At 39.5% G+C, this 23,292-nt stretch overlaps 1 protein-coding gene across 6 annotated transcripts in view; it reads left to right on the top strand.

The window, feature by feature from the left end:
• mybpc1 (myosin binding protein C1) overlaps positions 1-23,292 on the top strand; it is a 32,153-nt gene that overhangs the window by 7,534 nt on the left and 1,327 nt on the right. For 3 of the 6 annotated variants that reach the window (XM_068717341.1, XM_068717343.1, XM_068717345.1), the window contains 24 exons: positions 4,078-4,188; positions 4,760-4,908; positions 5,008-5,125; positions 5,211-5,262; positions 5,872-5,928; positions 8,441-8,604; positions 8,728-8,860; positions 11,142-11,266; positions 11,390-11,495; positions 12,299-12,465; positions 12,583-12,748; positions 12,828-12,934; positions 13,041-13,177; positions 13,764-13,923; positions 14,005-14,109; positions 14,194-14,382; positions 14,937-15,071; positions 15,905-16,072; positions 16,198-16,286; positions 16,366-16,561; positions 17,033-17,172; positions 17,265-17,424; positions 17,835-17,971; positions 19,896-20,082. In XM_068717341.1, the coding sequence (XP_068573442.1) occupies positions 4,078-4,188; positions 4,760-4,908; positions 5,008-5,125; positions 5,211-5,262; positions 5,872-5,928; positions 8,441-8,604; positions 8,728-8,860; positions 11,142-11,266; positions 11,390-11,495; positions 12,299-12,465; positions 12,583-12,748; positions 12,828-12,934; positions 13,041-13,177; positions 13,764-13,923; positions 14,005-14,109; positions 14,194-14,382; positions 14,937-15,071; positions 15,905-16,072; positions 16,198-16,286; positions 16,366-16,561; positions 17,033-17,172; positions 17,265-17,424; positions 17,835-17,971; positions 19,896-20,082 (3,258 nt within the window). Of the gene's footprint in view, positions 1-954; positions 1,003-2,767; positions 2,810-3,320; positions 3,357-4,077; positions 4,189-4,759; positions 4,909-5,007; positions 5,126-5,210; positions 5,263-5,871; positions 5,929-8,440; positions 8,605-8,727; positions 8,861-11,141; positions 11,267-11,389; positions 11,496-12,298; positions 12,466-12,582; positions 12,749-12,827; positions 12,935-13,040; positions 13,178-13,763; positions 13,924-14,004; positions 14,110-14,193; positions 14,383-14,936; positions 15,072-15,904; positions 16,073-16,197; positions 16,287-16,365; positions 16,562-17,032; positions 17,173-17,264; positions 17,425-17,834; positions 17,972-19,895; positions 20,083-21,821; positions 21,861-23,292 lie in introns of all 6 variants that reach the window. The other 3 variants (XM_068717339.1, XM_068717342.1, XM_068717340.1) reach the window with 2 other exon arrangements.

Here is a 23,292-nt window from a genome sequence, read left to right on the forward strand (position 1 = left end):
CATGGCTCAGCAGCATGGCAAAGTGATCTAAAACCTAGATGAAAGGTTGAAAGGTAATAGATTACCTTCACTTCCCAGAAAGCATTGGACTTCACTTGGTTGGATCAATTGATAATTTGCTTTTTAAACCAGTGCTCTAATTCCTACATGGCTTTAAATGCATGCAGACATCAAATAAATAAAAATATATATATACATATATATACTTGTACCTCGGTGCAGAGTTTTCAGATGTCTAAAGTAATAAGAACTAATGTATACTAATAAATACGGACTAGATTAAGCACCTAAAATGGCAAACTGAAGGTGATGCAAATTGTGTACAAGGTGAGTCATGAAACTCTTTCTTCTATAATCCAGAAACATGAATGTATAGACAAACACACACACACACTAAATATAGTGTTCAATACCAACCAGCCGGCTGGTTTTTGATTATGTTTCTACAGGTAAGTTGGAATTAATTGATTTTGAGAAGGAAAATACAGCTCAGGTGAAAAGGCTGAGATTCTTTGAAGTTACACAGAATGTATTGCTTTTGTTGGCTTGGTCTTGAGCACCTTTTTTTTTTTTTTTTTTTGCAAATACGGGTTGCATCTGCTGCTTAAAGGTTGATGTTTTTATGATACACCTGTGTATGTTTGCTGCGCTCCACGGTGAAAGAGAGCTTCTGCTTTTGTTTCGGCGGCTTGAGAAGCTTACGGTAATAAGCATTCATGATCGCATACTGTATTATCTGTGAGAGCTACAGCAGTTAGGGTCAAACCATCAGTTGATATTTTGGTCTCATTCTTCCTGTGCAAGAGCTGCATGTCACGCTCCATTCAGAGTCTTGTCTCGCATGTGATCGATGGCCTTGTTGGTCTGCCAGTCTTGTGTCTTTGTGGCCTGTCAGTGAGGGTTATGGAGCTTTTTGATAGGTGGGTCTATTTGTCAATGACACCTTTATTGCAGATGAGGATGATGCTGCAGCCACTACCCCATCCCCAACACCCCATGCAGGTTGGTACCCTTAGCAGCCCTTACTACTTCCTAATTTATTCCTCCTCACCTCACCCTTTGAGGACAGTTGCAATCACCTTAAGTCAGACTCAGATCAACTCCTATCACCTCACGAGTACTTTTTTGGGAAGAGCACTCTCGTTGAGTCATAGGTTACTAGTTTGTTTGTTGGGCCACTATATTGTGAAGAGCAAAATTTAGTGTTAAATTTATCCAACATTTGTTTTCTGGTGAGTGATGTGCATTTCAGCTTAGCAGGTTAGTGTTAAATTCTTCAATTACAAAAAGACGTTGGTTCAAATCTATGCAACTCCGCAGATAAAACGGTATACATATTTACAGATTTTCATGTCAAATCTGTAAATATTCCGATGTATGTCCATGCACTGACATACATGTAGTAAATGTGTGATTTTTCATGCAAAAATAATCCAACAAGCATATCAACCTTTATTTACTCATCTGGAATAAAGGTATGGGTGTGAAAATGATATTTCACATGCATATTATACATACAAAATACATTTGCTAAATGTGTATATGCATATCAGTACACATGCACATTACTGTGCAATCCATTAAAATACTGCCTACAAAAAGGGAATGCTGTTGACGTTCAACTTTTGAATATGTTCCAGGACAGTTTGATATTAGTGAACATTGCTATATTTCTTTTGTTGTAATTATTATGCAGTAACAAATATTTAATGTTACGCTTTAAACTTTTCTGGGCATTGGCATTCCCTTTTTTGTGGATACACATACTTTCTCATTTATTTTACTTCTGTAAAATACATTTGGGAAATTGATTTACTTGCTGTCTTATCAATATCTTGTCTGTCTAACTAAAACTAGTTAGCAAGCAGTGAAGCACGTATTAAGCCAAGCTTAAAGACTGGAAGCATGAGCAGGGCAAAAAGCTAGCCTCTTTTTTTTGAATAAAAATAAAATACAGCCAAGACTTCTTCTTCTTCTTCTTCTTCTTCTTCTTCTTTGGGAGACAGTTGTCAATCATGATGTCACACCCCCTTTTTATAGCATCAAAGAACTAATTAAAACCAAACTTGTCCAAAAAAACAACCCCACATGAGCATACATCAGTCTGATAAGAACTACCTAAAATTACAAAAACCTTCCTTTGGAAAAATGTATTTGACGTGTACTTTGATTTGTATTAGGCTAAGCTAGGCTCAACACTGTGCTACTACTGTACATTTACTTAACGTACAAAAGTTGGTAAGGTGGCAAACAAGTTAATCTTCCAAAATGTCAAAATATTCAAAATTGTCATGCCTATATTTTAATCTCACTTATTGTTTATGTAACCAGCTGTGACTCTGAGAGAATATCCTGATTGTTACCCATTAAAGTTGGATGAAGCTGCTGTGTGGTGGGGAAATGAACCACACACACATTTGCCAAAAAAAAGACCAAAACCCAATAGTTTTTTTTCTTGTAAATCCAAAACACACACACACACACATGCAAAAAAAAAATATGTATTTCTGTTTGGTGTGGCCTGTTATTGTAAGTACTCCCAGCAGTTTATTTTGGTTTTACAAGAGAAAAGGCTTCAAGGATGAGGGATGTGTTAGAGTGTAAAAAAAAAAAAAAAAGCACACAGCTGCTTCTCTGAGCTTTTCAATGGAGAACATGGAGCAGCTAGTTAAACCCACCCTTATTTCGACACAATATTCATCAATCCGCCAACAATAGATGAGTTTATCCTCACTAATTTCAAACATAACTGTGCTTTTTTTCACAGAGGACGCCAATTCACTCAAGAAACTCTCAGTTGAGCTGCCTAGTAAGATCCCTCTGTTAAATACCACTATTTTAGTTCCTCTGAAACCCGTAGCCAACTCTAAATCAGATTACCCACTGTCTGAATGAAGGAAAAATGATATTTTGTGTGTCTGGAAGTAAGCGTTTCAATATAATACAGTGAAGATGTTCAAAAAACCTTTGCTAACGTATTAACATACACCTAATACAAATCATTTTCTAGTTTCTTTTTTTTTGATAATTCGACTTCTGAAGTGTTATATGAACATATCTTTTTTTGTTTGTTTTCTGGTCATAACAGTCAGATCTAGGTTTTGCGATCAGTATTCATTCATTAAAGATATAGCCTGTAATCAAATCAAAGCATGTCATTGATTTTTTTTCAGACCTTTGAATCAGAATCCCTCGGGTCAATGCTTGCTAATCTGTAATTGCTTGTTGCTTTTACTTTTGATGAGTGTGTGCTTGCTTCAGTGGACTTTACAGTAATATTCCTTACAATATGCTGTAAATTTCTCTCTGTCTTTGTTTAGATGATAGCGTTCCAGCCACGGGGAGAAAAGACTCAGGTAATACAGTGGTAGCCAAAAAAAATACTGATATGGCCCTTTTTTTTCCATACGCTCCAAGAGGAAGATCGGCATCAAGAAATTGAGATTGTGTCTCAACCATTTTCCTGTTTTCCGTCCCAGCTGGTCAAATGGAAGCTTGTTCGCAGTTTAGTGTTATCAGGATAATTTGTCTTAACAATATGGTGTGCAAGATGAATAAGGTTGTTTTCCTCTCAATCTGTCCGTCATCACTGCATCCATCTTTTTCATTAGCATCAGGATAAAGGATTCAAAAGTAGCAGACAACATTTGACAGATCATTTTGTCAATGGTGAACTTGCATAACATGTAAAGACGGGCCCAGGATAAAAACTATATGGCAACAGTGTCTATTCATCTGCATTCAGACCTCCCGTTACAAAGAAGACTGGAGAATCAGGATGATGAAAATGTCCCTTAAATGTGGCCTGTTGTGCTTATCGGACACCCTTTCTATGTTTCATGTTGTCTGTTTCATGCTTTCAATGTTGCAAAGAGCTTACATTCTGCTGCTGAATGACAAGTGATGGCTGAAAGTGAGAAAATCTGTCTGTATATCTCTCCTCTGGTAAGACTGAAATGTTCAGATCAAAAGTGAAAGGTGGGTGCATGAACCCTTCAACTGTACTGCCATATGTTTTCCTTGCACACTGACGATGGGGAGCACTGTATGATGTGTGCGTTTCTCCTGGCTGACCAGTGTGGTCTCTGGGAGACGGCCAGGGCCCAGATGACCTGGAGAAGCCCGTTGACAGCCCACCACAGTCCACCCTGATGATAGAGAGTCCCCAAAGTGCTGTTATCCCTGTGGGTGAGTGACGGCACAGCAAAGATGAGATGAAGATGGTATCAGACATCAAATTCTAGATATTAAGATTTGTACGAGGGTGATACATTGATTCCTCTAAGACTTCAAGAAATAGTTACACATTTTGGGAAGTTCGCTAAGCTTAGCATAAAGACTGGAAACAGGGAAACAGCTGTCTAAAAGTGACAAAATACAAACTTAATTTTTTTGCACAAATGAATAACATTTGAATGTTACCTTAGAGAAACACTTATGCTAAGCTAAGTTAACCAGCTACTAGCTCTAGCTTCAACTATTATCATCATAAAAAAGGACAGATATGAGAGTGGTATTGATGTCTGCAAAATATAAAATATAAACATGTTGCCTAAAATATTGAACTATACTTCCAGAGGGGCAATACCCTTAGCATCAACATCTAAATAAATGTCACAATAAATAAGTATTTTGAGAGCATTGCACCCCCATATTTTTTATATTTTATTACACTTTCAGTGTGACATTTATGGCTTATTGATTGGATTGTTGGACACGTCTTTCTCTGCGATCATATTGTATTTTTCTGTGTCTTAAGGTGGAGACATCACCTTTGTTGCCAAGGTGGAGGCCAAAGATCTCCTCCGCAAACCCACGGTCAAGTGGTTCAAAGGAAAATGGATGGATCTAGCCAGCAAGACAGGAAAGCACTTACAGCTGAAAGAAACCTTTGACCGACTGACCAAGGTACTGCACAGCGAGGCCCCCACCTGTCCCAGCTCCTACGTGAGCACCGCCTCACAGTAAGCGCTGTTAAACCAATTCTTATATATCACTCCCTGGCAGATGCACACATTTGAGATGCACATCATCAAGGCCAAAGACAACTATGCTGGAAACTACAGGTGTGAAGTCACCTACAAGGACAAGTTTGACAGCTGTTCCTTTGACTTGGAAGTTAAAGGTTTGTGAAAGCATCGAGGAGCATTACTATATTCTAATGCGTTAACAAAATACAGTCTAGCATATGTGTTGTTGCTGTTTTACAGAAGCTGAACAGGGCTCACAGAATTTTGATATTCGATCAGCTTTCAAAAGAAGGTAACGAAAGAACTGTCAACAGCAACCATTATGAATTCAGTATGCAACAGTACAGTATTTCTTTTTCCACTTCAACTGAACAAACCAAGGTATTTATTCCAGAAAATAGGATCAATACTAATACATGCCCCTGAAAAGTGAAGAAAACAACAACTGCAATAAACACTTCACCTTCTAGTAATATTATTGTACCACATTTAAGTGTGACAAGACGGTTGTAATGATGTCATTAACCTTTCTCGAAGGTAATTACAATTCAACCTGCCGACACAATGTGTAATTGAAGGCCAACTCTTGCATTTTACATCTCCCTCCAAACAATGTGTCTGGAAAGCAATGCAAAGCATCCCAGTTTCACAATATTGCCACACTGTGGCAACATTGCCTGGGACCACTCTTAAAATGCCTTACACAAAACACCTTGTTTCAAACTTTTATCCAGAAAAGAAAAATAAAGTGGTTTTGTGTAAGCATTAATCGTGTGTTAGCTTGGAGCTAATGCATCGATTGAGACTTTGCTTTGTGTTGCTCTTTTAGCATTGTTTTATAGTGCCTGTAACTGTTTCAACTCTGATTAAATCTTTATTAATCTCTCCTTGTTAACAACAGCAGTGAAGGACAAGAGGATGCAGGGGAGCTTGACTTTAGTGGTCTCCTTAAACATAGGTGAGAATCAAATCCCGACCCAGACTTTGTCTTTTTCAGTATTTTTTACTTTGATTTGTATTGGGCTACTGTATAAGTGGCGCGTACATTTCTTCAGATGATACACTCTGCTTTACCAGAGGTTTTCAAAGTCTGACACTGTGGGCCCTGCGCAACATCCCCGTCTAATGTCAAAAGATATTGATAGTGCAACATGAAAAAAGTGAATCTCAACGGAGATCATATCATTAGTTGGGTTTTTTTACGTCGACTTGAGAGATAATCGTGCATCATCTCAGTTAATTGGGAGTATCGTGTTGCATTTAGCCTATATTTGTTCACATTTTGGTAAATTGGCATCATTGAAAGTATTCTGTATTAGCTATTAGTTCCTGTTTGTAATGTTTTCATGAACGCACAGACAAGTATAAGATGTAATGACTCTCAAGCATACTCTGGAGTTAAGGAGCGTCTTTATTCTATGATTTCTAAGGTGATTTATGAACGTTTAATTGTTAAGACAATTATATCCCCTGAAAGTGTACATCACGCTAAATCTAAAAATATGTGCGTCGCGTCTGTGTAGTAAGATTATAACCCTGAGAAGGGGTGCAGATTTTGAAAACCTCTGGTTTACCAAAGCTACAGTGGTGGCTCAGAGTACACACCACGATGCATTTCTCAGATGATAAAGTGCAACGTTTAAGTGTGAGTACAAACAGTCCTAGGCAGGGACACAGTTCACCGGTGACATTATACATTTACTTTGGGCTTGTCTCTTCTTCTCCCCTACATATTCAGAAATCAAAGGTTAGTAGAGAGAAAATCATAGGTTTTAAAACGATTAGACCTTACTGCGGGTGAGTACTGTAATCCTGTAGAGTCCCCAGCATGACGTGTAGCTCTAGGAATTGGACGAGCAAGAGTGTTGGCCTCCTGTAGTAAGGTAACACTTCATTTGAAGGCAGCATTCCTAACCGCTCTGTCAGCAATCAGTAATGATGGAAATGGGCCTTGCATCATAGGCGGCCGCTCTTCAACGAGTCGTGAAGTCAAACGCCACCTTCATGAGGCACAGTGCGCCGTTTCGGATCATCATTGATATGCTAGTGGGCCAATGAGAAATGATGCTGTAAAATAGTGTTATCTCTACATTGTCGTTTTATTTCAACTTTAAAAAATATATAGACATACCACCATGTTTATTTCAGCTTTCTTCGTAATTGCCTGAAAATAAACAGATGAGAGGTACAAACATAGAATAGAATAATATTTGTCGCTATTCACCTCCAATCTTTCAGACATTTGGGAAAATGTCTATGAAAGAAAGGGCTGTCTGAATGTTCTTTATGTCAACTAATGAATACACAAACATGTCCAGGTCGTTGTGTTTACTAACGTGAATCTCACAAATCTAACTTCCTCAACATCACTATCTAACAGTGTCGGAGCATCTCTGAAGTGAACACTCAAACCGACAACAAACAAAGGGATGGGCCAGTTCATGAGAGCAACATGAAAGATGTCAAAGTCAGCATTTAAAATCTTTGCCGCAGGTTTCCCCCGATATCCCTGCATGTTGCATATCATGTTGTTACAAACAAAAGTGCTCAGCAGTTCAATAAGTTGAATGACAAACAAAAACCCTCCCTTATTGATCTGCGTGTGCTTTTGTGTGTTAATTAAATCCTTCAACCCTGATAAAACCCTTGTTTCATCTCCCACTCTTAAGTCTTTTATCCAAACTAAAAGATCCCAACTTAAATTTCCTCCGTAATTCTGCTCCCATTTAATTTTTCCCAATGCATGCTAGAAACCTTAAAAAGCCTTTTTACAATCATTATTGTGGATTCGATGGCAACCCTAAATCTTAGAATATTATAGAATAAGAAAATTGAGTGACATTTTATGTAGCTGAGTGTGAGATCTACCTTCACTGGTTTTCTCTTTCAGAAAAAACACATATATGATAGATGTTAAAAATACTCTTGTCATTGCATTTAACCGAGTCACTGATCTCAGAACGATAGCTAGTCCTCGGGAGATAAACGTTGGAAATGTTAGCTGTTAAGAAACTGAGCATTATTTTACCACACACACCTCAGTGATCATGAGTCCTCCTGATCTGTGCTCCGTGGCTCCATTTTGACACTTTAGATTAAATCCCGTTGGATAGACTGGTGAATAATATTGTGCGGACACAATTAACACTCCAATACTTCCTGGCAAATTAGAGAGCGCCTCTGTGTTTTGTGTTACAGTTAACATTTGACTGATAGCACAGGTAGACAGCTCACCATGCCCATCCCTTTGTGTGACATGTCCCCAGGAACGAAATAGGATATACAATCCTAAAAATGGCAGGGCAGGAACAAAGGAATGCATTAACCTAGTCAAATAATCAGTGATCGTAAAGCTTAAGGGTGACCCTACAACTATTCTAGAGGTTAATGAGTAGTTCCTCGGGACACGTTGCAAACACCAGCCTCTGACTCGTGCCCTCACAACGTTCCCTCGTATCCGGCTCCACTAGGGAGCCAAAGCAGGATGACACTCCAGAGGTGGATGTGTGGGAGATCCTGAAGAACGCCCGGCCAGATCAGTACGAGAAGATCGCCTTCATGTACGGCATCACGGATCTGAGGGGTCTGCTGAGGAGGATGAAGAAGATCCCAAGAGAGGAGAAGAAAAGCGAAGGTAAATCAGTTTCTTTCACAGATTTTGGATGTGCTCCTTTGGTGAATATCAGTCTTCCTGTCTGGTTAAAGAGAATCCTGATCTTGGTGTCTCTTTAACAACACTTGTTTCGTCTTTTTAAAGCTTTTACAAAGAAACTGGATCCGGCATATCAGGCGGATAAAGGTGGAAAGATTCGTTTGGTGGTCGATCTGGCCGACCCCACAGTTGACCTGAAGTGGTACAAGAACGGACAGGAAATCAGGCCCAGTCCCAAGTACGTCACAACATTTTCCCCTCCCTCTCTTCTGTGTCCTCTCCCCATCAACACGACACAAATCAAACGCATGTTTTTAAAAATGCGTTTTTTATTTGTGGCATCGCCTTTCTTTCTTTCTGATATTATGTGTTTTCACATAATGTTTTGTCAAAAGCACAATGCTTAACATGTTTTACACCACACAGATGCAGTCTGTGTCCTCGTTTTACTAATTTACTTACTTACTTTATCCTGTGCCACAGAGACTTACATTTTTATATTTTTTTTACAGCACCTTCTCTCCACACAGTCTCTCTCACACACATTAGGCGACGTTCACACTGCCAGCTTTAATGCTCAATTCAAATTTATTGCTCAGATCTGATTTTTCGCCCGTTATTATTTATTAAATGTGGCCAATATTAAACTCCATTATGAACTGATCCAACTGAACATGGAGGTCACTGAAGTCAGCGTTTTCAGTTTCATTTCTAAGTTGATTTCGCAGTGGAAACCAGTGAATTTGCGAGCAGATGATAAGGAGGGTGAAGAGAAAGAGAGCCACACTTTAAATTATGGCTTCCTGTTTCAATCTCTAGACTTACTGTAAAAGTTTCATGAATTCCGATATGACCGTTCAGACTGAGGTTGCATTGCAGAAAAATCCGACCTGTATCTGAATCAGAATTGAAAAGATGAACATTTTCTTGATTTGAGCCACTTTTGCCTGCAGTGTGAATGTAGTGTTAGGTACATTATGAATTCACAGGGCAATATATATATATATATATATATATATATATATATATATATATATATATAAAAGGCCCTAGAGCTACATTTGGAAATACAGTGTATGGTGTCAACTGTTGCCATTAACTAACTGTATATGTCCTTTGTACAGGAAAAAGGTGGTACCTCCTTTACAGGTCTTTAACCAAGTGTGGCTTTGGAACAAATTTAATAGATGCTAAATCACATAGCAAATACATTTAAATAGAGATCATGCACTTTAACAAGCCATTACCACTATAGCCTTAACAACAACAATACAATTATTATGTAGCCGTCATGATTTAGTTTCAAATCTACTGTGACTGAAAGGACTGGAGTAGAAATGGTTTTACGTATTTAGCAAGTTTTTTAGTGCAACGGGTACTTATTAATTAAATGTGAAGACTTGGGTGTAACAATACGAGACACAGTGAAACTTATTCTTGACCTTGGAAATAGTGATTTGACAAAACCTATTGTTATACAACCCTTTAAAAGGTAATACAAAGCTGCTATAATAAATATTGTATGACAATAACTCATATATTAAAATCAACTTAAAAACTGATCATATTTTAGTGTTTGCAACTTTTTTTTCATTGCCTCCAGTTAGCCAGAAATAATTTAATGCTGTTTTAAGATCAACCACTAAAACTTAATAACATGTTTTTGTTCCTTCATTAAACATTCTTAATCGTATGTGTCTTGAAATATATAACAATGACAAAATGTATATCTCATAACAGGGTAACATGTATATCTCATAATAGGGTGTACTACCAAATCGAGTGAAAATGATTCTGCAACGAATAGGGTTTGTGCATAGCATTTTAGAATATATGTTAGTTTAAACTAAATAAACACATATATGCCTAACCTTGCATTCATTAGCTGAAACCTGTAATCAAAGCCATGCAAAGTTAAAGCCATCTGGGAGGTTATTGCTGTTTTCTGGTTTTGGTCTCCTGTTGCATTTTCTCTAGGGCTCCTTGTTCAGAAGATTCACTTTAACAAACACTCTCTCTCTCTTTTGACACTATTTGCGACTACATACACCCGTCCAAGCATGATGTCTCTCTGTCTTTGTCTGTCTTTCTATCTGTGTGTCATATCATGACGCTCTTTCCTGTCTGCCATAATCACCTACTGTACACTCCCTGTGCTCCGGCCCTATTCTGGCTCCACTGCTGACCTTAAGTCAAAGGAAGTAAGTCGATCCGTCCAGTCGATTCTCTCTTCTCCATGTCAGTGCTTTGGTGTGATCCCGCCCCTCTGTCCAACCTGACTGTTGGGTTTGTGAAGTGCACTTGATGCATGCTGAATATAATCATGATGTTGTTTATTTTGTCAACACTGCTGTACATTGTGATTTTAACAATGATTTTTTTTTGATTCTGCAGCCAACTTTGCCTTTCCTTCGCTTAATTTCTTGTAATAAAATCCCTTCATGTTGTATATCGTCTGGTATATTCACTCATACGTAGTGTTGGTGATCAGTGATGTGACTGATGGACTTTCTTTTTAGGTATATTTTTGAGATGAAGGGCACACAAAGGATTATGGTTATCAACAACTGCTCCTTGAATGATGACGCAGCATATTCTGTAGCTGCAGGAGACGAAAGATGCTCAACAGAGCTGTTTGTCAAAGGTATCTCGACCTGTTCACCTTTATATAACTTATAAAGAACTGTATATGTCATACGATATGTTGCAAATTGGTTAGTGTATAAATCAGAAAGAAATGTGTTGTTTTCCCTCTCTTGCGTTACAGAGTTGCCAGTGAAGATAGTTAAAAATATTGAGGCTGTGAAGACCACAGTGAATGAGAGGATTGAGCTGGAGTGCGAGGTGTCAGAAGAAGGTGCTCAAGTCAAATGGTGAGACTCATTTTAAGATTTCATTTGTCAAAAAATGACATATCAAACTCAAACTGGACTGCTCTGTGGCCGGCCACTGGTTTGTCAGAAGAAAGTATAATGGAAATATTAAATATGTATTTTAGCCTCAACAAACTCATGAAGAATGACTTTCTAACTGGATGCATTGTGGGTGATGTAGTCATTAAAGGACATTAGCACTAACAGTCCTCCCAGATTGAGATAAAAGCTACATGTTATTATTAAATAAATACTTAATTTTTTAGGTTTATAAATTCAAAATAATTTCCTAGGATGTTTCCTGGAAATAAATGAGTAATTTATTTCTAATAACAGGTACATTTGAGGCATTATCTAATTTGTACACTTTCAGTTAATTATTTAATTTCAGTAAACTGTCGTGTAGTTGAGAGAATCTTTTAGTCAGTGCATTGTAAGTCAACCAAAAAAATGTGATGCATCTATCTACAGGCAAGCATAAATTTCAACATGAGGAATAAAGTTTCCAATAATGAATAGGGATGCACCAATCTGACTTTTTCAGTCCCGATACCTGGGCTTTGGGTATCGACTGATACCGAGTAACGAGCCAATACCAGTGTTTCATTAATGAGCTGTATGTCTCACTGTGTGGAAGTGACTGGGATCATTTTTGTATGTGTGCATGTGTATCATCATGCTTGAAATTATCCAAATGATCTGGACAGGAGTTAATGTAACAAGGTAACCCGTACTGTAACAATGACACCCTCTGTGTTTAGCTGCTCATTGCGACTCATTTCAAACGCTTCTTCCTCCTTCAGGATGAAGAACGGTGTTGAGGTTCCAACAGGAGTGCGCTCCAGATACCGAGTTAAGTGTGAAGGAACAAAACACTTCTTGGTGATAGATGACGCCTCCAGGGAGGACACTGGCACCTACTCCATCATGGCTACCGGCGGCACTTCTGAGGCTCATGTACAGGTTGACTGTATGTGGCATCCCAGCCTTGTTCACAATGTCTGCGTCTTTGCATGGTTTTTTTAAAGGAATCAGTATTAATGATGTGCTCCATTCTGTTCTACACCTGTCTCATATTTTTAATTAGTGAAACCGCTGAAGATATTCCAGGACCTTCATGATATGAAAGTGTTGCTGGGTCAGCCCATCCAGCTGCACTGTGAGATTTACCCGGGCAACGTCCCCGGCCGTTGGTACAGGAATGGACAGCTGATCCAGCCCAATGACCGCATCAACATCTTACACAAAAATAAGTATGTGATCCATTTTGAACTCCGTTCAATCAAAACCAATTTCACACAAACGCTGTCTAATGTCATTTTGGCTTTCCAGGTCTCATCGTCTTGAAGTTGCGGCCGGCTCCCTTCACGATGCAGGAGACTACACTTTTGTTCCGGAGGGATATTCACAGAGCCTCTCTGCCAAAATTCACATTATTGGTACGCGACCTGTTCGTCATTGGACTGCGCAGTTTGATATTTGGACATTATACTGAATAAATGCAGAATAACATAATTGTTTATGGTGTAATTCAATTTTCTATAGACCCACCAAGGGTGCACTTGGAGAGCATGAACTTCCCAGACAACACAGTGACAATTGTGGCGGGAAACAAACTTCGCTTGGAGATCCCCATCAGTGGAGAACCAGCACCCAGGGTGGTGTGGATGAAGGGAGAAAGGGTGAGCTTCAATCTATTTAGTGTTAAACTCTTTTAAAGCATACGGCTGGCATTATTTTAATTTTTTACTTTAATTTTTCTATTGATAACAAATAAAAAAACAGGAAAATACTCCATTCCAAAGTACTCCCCTATCCTGTGTCTTGCATTCAGGCCTAAGCTCTTCATTTTTTTAGAAAAAGCAGCCGTGTACTAGGTTTTATCAAACGCTACTCAAACAGGAATGAACATTAAGCATTAATGAGGACTATTTCAAGACTCGGATTAATGCACATTAGATGCTCTTTTGAGTATTTCCAGCAGCAGGACGGTGTGTGTGTGGGATTGACTCCAAATAAACTACAGTGGCCTTGTTCACAGTATTGAATGAGCATATCACCCAGTACAACAGAGAGGCAAATTTAGATGTTTGGAGCTTTAAAATAGGAATAAGTTATGAATCATAAATTATAAACTAAATAATGAAATTGTTTGTAATTTCATGGGATTTGTTGATAATAACAAAAATATAGAATATTCCCAGCCTTTGATTTTTACTTCACATTAAAGGCTTACATGTGATTATTTGTCTGTCTCATTTGCTTTAGGTGATTCTTGAGTCGGGCCATCGCACCCGCGCTGAAACACACGGCGACCAGACCAGCCTGACAATTGACGTCACGGAGCGGGAGGACACAGGCAACTACAAGATTGTCCTGCAGAATGAGGCTGGTGAAGCCACAGCCAGCGTCAAAATCAAGGTTGTAGGTAAGTGATCACAAAAACACAAAGGTAGAGAATTGCATATAAGTTTCTTCAATCCTTAACGTGACGCTATGTTTTCTGCAGACATCCCTGACCCTCCAGAGGCTCCCTTGGTCCCAGAGGTGGGCGGTGATTGGTGCTCAATGACATGGGAACCGCCAAAATATGATGGGAGTTCACCAATATTAGGTAAACATCACTTGTTCCTTATTACCGCAGCTTAAATGTATGTGTAGGGGGTTAAATGACAAGCTTTCTGACCGTCCTCTAAAGGCTACTTCATCGAGAGAAAGAAGAAACAGAGCTCCAGATGGATGAGACTCAACTTTGACCTGATCAAAGAAACAGCATTCGAACCCAAGAAGATGATTGAAGGAGTGCCATATGAAGTGCGGATCTTTGCAGTCAATGCCATTGGTGTGTCCAAGCCCAGTGAACCGTCCAAAGCCTTTACTCCCCTCGGTGAGTAGCCCAAATGTCTCCACTGAGCAGTCTAAACACTGGCCTGTGAGCTGTTACTGCCAATAATCTGTCCGGGAAAGTATTACGAGAGGCTTCAGTTTATCTAACAACCGTTTCATGATAATGGAGGAAATCTCAAAGAGACAGTGCATGTGTGATCTGCCCTTGGTACGCCGGCGACGCAGCTGTTCCTCCCGATAGCCCACCATCCCAAGCATTCTGACAGTGACCTCCACTGGACATGCAGGAGCTTTAGAGGATATTAAATATGTCTTTATAATGGCTGCCAAATCATCTGCGGATTAGAGGTTTATGAGATCAGGTCTGTCAGAGGGTTCAATAGGAGTTAAATGTGATTCAGAATACAAGAATAGATGGAAAGAGCAGGGACTAATGAGATCTGACATGCAGATTCAGAGCATACCAGCCATAGTGAGAGGCGCCTTTCTCACGTCTTCATGACTTGCCAAAATGGATGTTTTCCGATCTCGTTCATACCCATTGCTGGACTGTTGCTATGACTCTGATCTCTAAAACCTTTTCTCTCCACTCAGCTGTGACCAGTGAGCCCACCATGCTGGTCGTGGACGATGTCACCGACACCACAGTGACCGTAAAGTGGCGTCCTCCTGAAACCATCGGAGCTGCCGGTCTGGACGGATACTTGGTAGAGTACTGCATAGAAGGAAGTGAGACAACCTCAAATCTACTAAAGGCCACGACAGACTGTGTGATTTTTGGTCTGTTCCAGACAAACGTTGACAATTAAGAGAAAAAACCTTTTACTGTTAATCTAAACTATTGGTCCTAAATCACAATGTGATGCACACCAACAGCCGATTTAGAGCTTATGCACCCCAAATATAACTTAAGAAATTGGATGCATGGGCATCAGGGAATGAAATTGACATCTGCCATCTGGTAAATGTTGGCTGTGGCAGGTAAATATTTCAGGTCACCTGCCACCTTAAGAAATATTAATAAATATATATTTTTTAAAGCATTTTCTAAGTTGAAAATAGTCAGGAATTAAGGTTACATGATAAATTCCATATGTCTTCTGTCTGGTAGCAAAACTTTCATAACCTGATGCTCAGAATGAATTACTTCGTACGACATGTGGTTCGCCCACGTCTGAAGGTAAACGCCTTTTTAGCTGTTCCTAGCTACCACACTTGAAGGCAAGGTTAAAAACCAGCAATAATAGTGAATTATGGAGATAACGACAAACTTTTAGACAATATTCCTGCCTACATTCATACCATTGAACTCATTTGTACATACAAAAAAATGACAGAAGTGGTTGTGTGCAGGTCGAAAAGGAGAAACCCCCTCAATTACAATGCTGGAAAGTTGTGGGGGAGAGAGGATTTCAGAGTGACATCCATTGAACGTGTAACATCGCCACTGTTGCATAGTTTGTAGTGGCCTTACATTGTTTGCACATGTTTGTCACAGCCCACATACATTTCATTGAAACTCGTAAGCAAATATTCAGCTGGACTGATTTTTTTCCCTACAGCTGATGATTGGATAGTTTCCAACACTGAGCTGACAGAGAAGACCAAGCACACCATCACTGGGTTGACTCCAGGGACTAAAATTTTGGTTCGAGTCAAAGCCATCAACGCTGCCGGAGCCAGCGCTCCACGGACCATTCAGCACTCTGTCCTGGTCAAAGAGGTTATTGGTGAGCTCTGAAAACTGCTGTGGAGTGAACATGAATCTGGAACATGACTTTAAAGTTGATTGTTTTGAAGGAAAAGATTGAAATGAACATCAACATTGACACCTTATGGTCTGTTTCCTCCTCAGAACCACCCAAGATCCGCGTCCCCCGACACTTGAAGCAGACATACACTCGAAGAGTTGGAGAAGCAGTCAACCTCGTAGTGCCATTTATGGTACAGCAACCACCCAATCGATCAATATCCGCCGTGTCTTTGAGCAGAATCATAAACTGTGTGTGTGTGATGTCTGCAGGGCAAACCCAGGCCGAAGGTCACCTGGCTGAAAGACGGCACGGCCATAGACCCAACCCACGTCAGCATCCGCAACACAGACTGTGACAGCATCATCTTCATCCGTAAAGCGGAGCGCAGCCACTCTGGAAAGTATGAGATGTCTGTGCAGGTTGACAGCCACGTGGACACGGCCATTCTTGACATACAAGTCGTAGGTGAGTGACGTTTTTAACAGCAAAAAAATGCCCTAGAAGATATTAAAAGTCTTCAATTGACATATCTAAGTCTCTTCATTGCTGTCGACACTAACGTTAGTTATAAAATACTTTTTTTATATCTCATTGACGGCTGTCAGGAAACGTTAAACACCTCTAAACTTTAAACTACTGTTACTAAAAATGTTATTGTTGGAATAAGCTATGTCATTGTCTCATAATAGGCAAGTGTCAATTCAAGAAAAAACTTGAATGAACTTAGAATAATAAATAATCTTTAATTAATCCATCCATCCATTTCATGTTGCTTATTCAGGTTCAGGTTGCATTCATTTAATCAGTAATTTGATGAGGACTTATTGATGTATGCTGCTGGGAAGGACATATAGTCCCTACTGGTTTCACATCATAATTTGAATTGATATTAACAAGACCAAACTGTCTGCTCACGATCTTTTCTCTGATTGCTAGACCTACCCGGGCCTCCTCAGTGTGTGACCATTGAAGATGTTTGGGGAGGAAATGTGGCTCTGGTCTGGACTCCTCCAAAAGACAACGGCAACGCCCCGATAACAGGCTACACCATACAAAAGGCAGATCTGAAGACAATGGTAGGAGGTCAATTTTACAAAATATACTAAACTGAAATTGCAAATGATGTGAAATAAATATTTACATTTACACGCTTCAATCTGCTTTTCAGGAATGGTACACATGCATTGAGCACTACCATCGCACCTGCATCACCATCACAGAGCTGGTGGTAGGGAACGAGTACTTCTTCAGGATCTTCGCAGAGAACATGTGTGGCCCTAGCGATGCTGCCACCCAAACCAAGAAAAGCGCACTCATCGTCAAAGAAGGTAACAATGACTGCCATATTGGCAAATGTCAATGGTTACTAACAATTTCTGATGGGGGAAAATGCTTCCAAAGTCAGAACCTTGGAACAAATCACCTGCATTTCACGTGTCAAAAATGTCAATAAAGTTGTCTTTTCATTTGCTGACTATTCTTTTCACAGCTGTTATCTGAAAGGTACTGTCAGTGATGTTTTCCACCTTAAAGTGAGTCTGAATTGATTTACAGACTCACTTTAAAATGTCAGGGGTCGGGCTATGACTGACAGGCCCTTCAACAGAGGTGTTGTAGACTCAGCCGATGATAAACAAAAAAACGTTGTCTTTCCCTCATCACTTAGGGAATTTCCCACATGATACCGCTCAGCGACAGTATCATGCGCAACCCCATTCCTTTACCCTTACCCCAACAGGCATGCAGCTGAAAACGCACGAGTTCAGCGACCACGACTTCATGGAGGCGCCAAAGTTCACGCAGCCGCTGATCAACACTTCTGCTATCGCCGGCTACAACGCGACTCTCAACTGTAGCGTCCGTGCCAACCCAAGGGTAGGTGGCAGAACCTAAAAATGTATGCACACTGCATATACAGTTGTGGTCAAAAGTTTACATACACTTGTAAAGAACATAATGTCATGGCTCTCTTGAGTTTCCAGTTATTTCTACAACTCTGATTTTTCTCTGATAGAGTGATTGGAACAGATACTTCTTTGTCACAAAAAACATTCATGAAGTTTGGTTCTTTCATGACTTTATTATGGGTTAACAGAAAAAGTGACAAAATTGCTGGGTCAAAAATATACATACAGCAGTGCTAATATTTGGTTACATGTCTCTTGGCCATTTTCACTTCAATTAGGCGCTTTTGGTAGCCATCCACAAGCTTCTGGCAAGCTTCTCGTTGAATCTTTGACCACTCCTCTTGACAGAAATGGTGCAGTTCAGTTAAATTTGATGGCTTTCTGACATGGACTTGTTTCTTCAGCATTGTCCACATGTTCTCAATGGGATTTAAGTCAGGACTTTGGGAAGGCCATTCTAAAACCCTAATTCTAGCCTGATTTAGCCATTCCATTACCATTTTTGATGTGTGTTTGGGGTCATTGCCCTGTTGGAACACCCAACTGCGCCCAAGACCCAACCTTCGGGCTGATGATTTTAGGTTATCCTGAAGAATTTGAAGGTAATCCTCCTTCTTCATTATCCCATTTACTCTCTGTAAAGCACCAGTTCCATTGGCAGCAAAACAGCCCCACAGCATAATACTACCACCACCGTGCTTGACGGTAGGCATGGTGTTCTTGGGGTTAAAGGCCTCACCTTTTCTCCTCCAAACATATTGCTGGGCATTGTGGCCAAACAGCTCGATTTTTGTTTCGTCTGACCACAGAACTTTCCTCCAGAAGGTCTTATCTGTGTCCATGTGATCAGCAGCAAACTTCAGTCGAGCCTTAAGGTGCCGCTTTTGGAACAAGGGCTTCCTTCTTGCACGGCAGCCTCTCAGTCCATGGAGATGCAAAACACGCTTGACTGTGGACACTGACACCTGTGTTCCAGCAGCTTCTAATTCTTGGCAGATCTGCTTTTTGGTGGTTCTCGGTTGACTCTTCACCCTCCTGACCAATTTTCTCTCAGCAGCAGGTGATAGCTTGCGTTTTCTTCCTGATCGTGGCAGTGACAAAACAGTGCCATGCACTTTATACTTACAAACAATTGTTTGCACTGTTGCTCTTGGGACCTGCAGCTGCTTTGAAATGGCTCCAAGTGACTTTCCTGACTTGTTCAAGTCAATGATTCGCTTTTTCAGATCCATGCTGAGCTCCTTTGACTTTCCCATTGTAGCGTTTGTGAGCGTTTGTATCCAATGAGCCCTATTTAAATGACCTCAGAGAAGTCACCAGCTGTAGTCACTCATAATCACTCACAAGAAGTTAAGAGGTCATGCTATGAAGCTCATTTCATTGACACAACTTTCTAAGTCACCAAAATTGCTAATTCATGTTGCTGTATGTATATTTTTGACCCAGCAGATTTTGTCACTTTTTCTGTTAACCCATAATAAAGTCATGAAAGAACCAAACTTCATGAATGTTTTTTGTGACAAAGAAGTATCTGTTCCAATCACTCTATCAGAGAAAAATCAGAGTTGTAGAAATAACTGGAAACTCAAGAGAGCCATGACATTATGTTCTTTACAAGTGTATGTAAACTTTTGACCACAACTGTATGTACTGTATAGTACTGTATAGTACTGTATAGTAAAACGTCGGGTTACATTAGGAGCCACTGATTCTCTTCCTAGTGTACCAAAAAACTATTGAAAGACATCATTATATTTATAATCTTGAGTGGATTGGTACAGGTATGTTTTCAACTTGGATCCATCTATTTTTTTGTAGTTTGGGCCATCATTCCTAGTGATAATAATAATAATCATGTGCTTGCTGCTGACGTTTCGGTTTTCTGACTGCAGGCCAAAGTGATCTGGATGAAGAATAAGATAATTATCCTCGACGACCCGCGCTACCGCATGTTTAGCAACCAGGGAGTATGTACTCTAGAGATCAGGAAGCCCAGCCCCTATGATGGCGGCATGTACACCTGCAAGGCCATCAACGACCTGGGAGAGGCCCAAGTGGAATGCAAGCTGGAGGTGAAAGGTCAGTGTGGACCAGGATGGGAGCTCAGTGGGCCTTACTGGGAACCTGTCTGTATCTGAGTCTGGTTTCTCAAAGCCTTTCACCTTTCAAACGGAAGAATCATTTTGAATCAATATAAGGACGCAAAGGTGGCTTTGGGAAACCAACTCCACTGGAGTACTGTAGTGTTGGAACTTTGTCTGCAGTCTACCAAAGGGCTAACCACATAGGCGCTGGACATGTAAGTATCTGGATTGAGCTGCACCTGCTATTCATAAATTCATGGCTACGGTAGTGTGGAAGTCCTTCTGAAGTTCTTAGTAACTTTTAACTAGTTCCTGGTCATTTCCTAATCGGGTTGCACCATTAGAACTTAAGGAATAACATAGCTGTAGTAGGAAAGACATTATTAATGTATACATTGGTTGATAGGAAACATCTGTAGCACCATCCAATCCAAAGCAATGAACTATGGAAACAGGTAGTCACTGTAGCATCACGAGCTGTCACGTAACTGCCGAAAATAACAGCATTAGGAGGCCAAACCACACATTTAACTTACCTGCTTATCATTCGTAAATGTAGGTTAGTTTTTATTTATACATGCATGTATGAAGAAATATGTGTGTCATGAGTGAGAAGTATTTATTTTGTTTATAGTGTTATTTGAGGTGTAGGTTTTGCTAAATGTAATTTCAGAGCATTTAAATCAAGTATTAGGTCACATGTGTGGACCATATTATCTCTTTCACTCTTGACTCTAAACCATGGATGTATAAAGAGAACTGGATTCAGCAGTGGGGGTGGGCCCCCGTTCATTCCTCTGAAAGTTAAAGTAGTTTTCATAGTCGCCAAACCTTGTAATTACACTTCTGGGTCCGTCATGTGATGCCATTGAGTCTAAAAATATTTTTCCCATTCACTTACATTAGAAAAGAAGAAGTCTGTATATCAGTTGATTTTTTTATTAGTTTTTTTTATTAGGTCCTTTAAGTTGTAAAATCGTTTAATAGCAGAATCCAAAGTAAACTGCAAAGATCTGCAGAATTACAGATGTCATTTTCACAATGCAAGTATATGGGGGAAAGTCTTTTTTGGCATCACGTAATGGACCAAGAAGTTGTTATTACAAGGTTTGGCCACTCTATCAAATTGGCCTCAAAGCCTGGCGCTGTTCCTGGGGGCTGTCTCGAAACTGGTGAAAATATCAGGCTAACGTTGTCAGTCAGTTCAATTAGCTGACTGATAAAGTTACATTAATCTCCACGTAAAAACTATTTGTGTGGTGCAACCCGTTATTTCATTTTCTCCACTTGCTAATTGCTGTTTGAACTTATGAACAGTTGGTGCAACCGGCTCCTGGACACCATTTTCTAAATAGATACAAATAATGACTTAATAATAATCCGTTCATTTGTGTGCAGTGCACATAATATCTGGTGACACATTTCCATCACCACCACATGTAGAGGTTTATCCCCTGTGTTCTCTATCCAGCCATCTTGTTCATCATCACAACAACACACCACCTCAACACACCAGTCTGTCACCAGTCGCACCTCAGTAGGCATAACACATAGAGCTGCGATGTTTTTGTGTTGTCTTAAACGATTCTCCACAGATTCCACTGTCCTCTTTATGCCACACAGTTAACTCCTCATATAAAAGAGTTCAGTAATAACTCAACAGTATTCCCTGGTGCACACATATAACTCCATGTTAACAATTTGTTAACCCCTCTTCTCTTCTCTCTCCCCCAGTCCAAACTCAAGAATTGTGAATGTATGTTCTCATATAAGGTAAGCTTTCATATGGTTTTGGCATATGAAGCTTATGTCATTCATTATGCATCTTTCAGGCTGCTTGTGTAACCTTGCTTTTCTTAGTCGGTGGGACTGTGGCAGCTTTTCTTCCCCATGAAAGCAGGTGCCAGAGAAAGAACATGTGAAATCGGGCATTAATGAAACAAGGTTTGCATGACAACTCTTGCCAAATTATTCCCCGGTACTGCTTTGCTGGCTGAATTTTAACAGCCCTGTTTTGAATATTTTTAATTGATTGCCATAGTCGTTGGTGTGCAATGGAGTGAATTCAAAGACTACCTCTCATTTATTTTGTGCCACAGATAAGGTGAGTAATACATTTTGCAAACTTGCTAACCTTTGACAAGAAATCCAGAGCTGGGAATGAATTTTACATTATGTTGACATGACGTCGACATGTCTTTTTTTTCTGCTGTTAATTAAAATCATACAGGATCCAAACAAAGCTTACTAACACTGGGTATTTTACACGTTCTGTTTGGACCTGAGTGGTGAGTTGTGTATGACAGTTCCTGTTGTATCCCTTATCTTACAGTGGTGGAAAGTAACATTTACTAAAGTACTGTCATTAAAGGGATATTTTGACATTTAGGGAAGTATGCTAATATGATTTCTTGCGGGTAGATGAGACGATTGATATCATTCTCATGTGTGTCAATTAGATATGAAGCTACAGACAGTTAGCTTAGCTTAGCTAGGGATGCACCAATACTTATCTGATAGCAGGCCGATACTGACTCAAATAGCTGGATGGTGCTGATCTATTCAATTAAACTCTATATTTGTATACTATATACATTATATACTGGAATTTTAGTTCCTTTTTGAGTTTTGACCAGTTGGAAAACTATGTTTAAGTCAAGCCTGATGTTGTTTTACACATAAAAGAATGATCCCGGTCACGGTGTGGTTTTAGTTATTTGTTGGATTATTTCTGAGATTGGCGCAGTAAACTTCCTGCAGTCTTGCTATCTAGTTTTCAAAAGTGTTTTCTATTTCTATCGAATTTTAGGAATTTGTACTTTACATGAGTAATTCCACTTTATGCCGCTTTATACTACATATCAATAGGATATTGTGCTTATTTTTGTATTATATATTTTAACTCTATGACATTTATCTGACAGATTTAACAACTCGTAGTTTTCTATCTCTGTAGATTAAGATTTTATACACAAAACATGTGATCAGCCTCTAAAATATGATGACATGTAGGTTTAAGTGCTCAGTAGTCAAAATTAGCTCATCCTCAATTGTTGTTTTTACACTAATTGATCTCAAATCATAATCCAATAATGTAATATATATTTAAGTATACCACTCTAAATTATTACTTTTAATGTTTGCTACTTTAAGTACATTTGCCAATAAGTAAAATGTTGAATGCATTATTACGAGAGTGAATTTG

Source organism: Cebidichthys violaceus, unplaced genomic scaffold, assembly GCF_023349555.1.
Source record: "Cebidichthys violaceus isolate CVI_PGR_0920_01 unplaced genomic scaffold, fCebVio1.0.p SCAF_21, whole genome shotgun sequence".
Lineage (NCBI taxonomy): Eukaryota > Metazoa > Chordata > Actinopteri > Perciformes > Stichaeidae > Cebidichthys > Cebidichthys violaceus.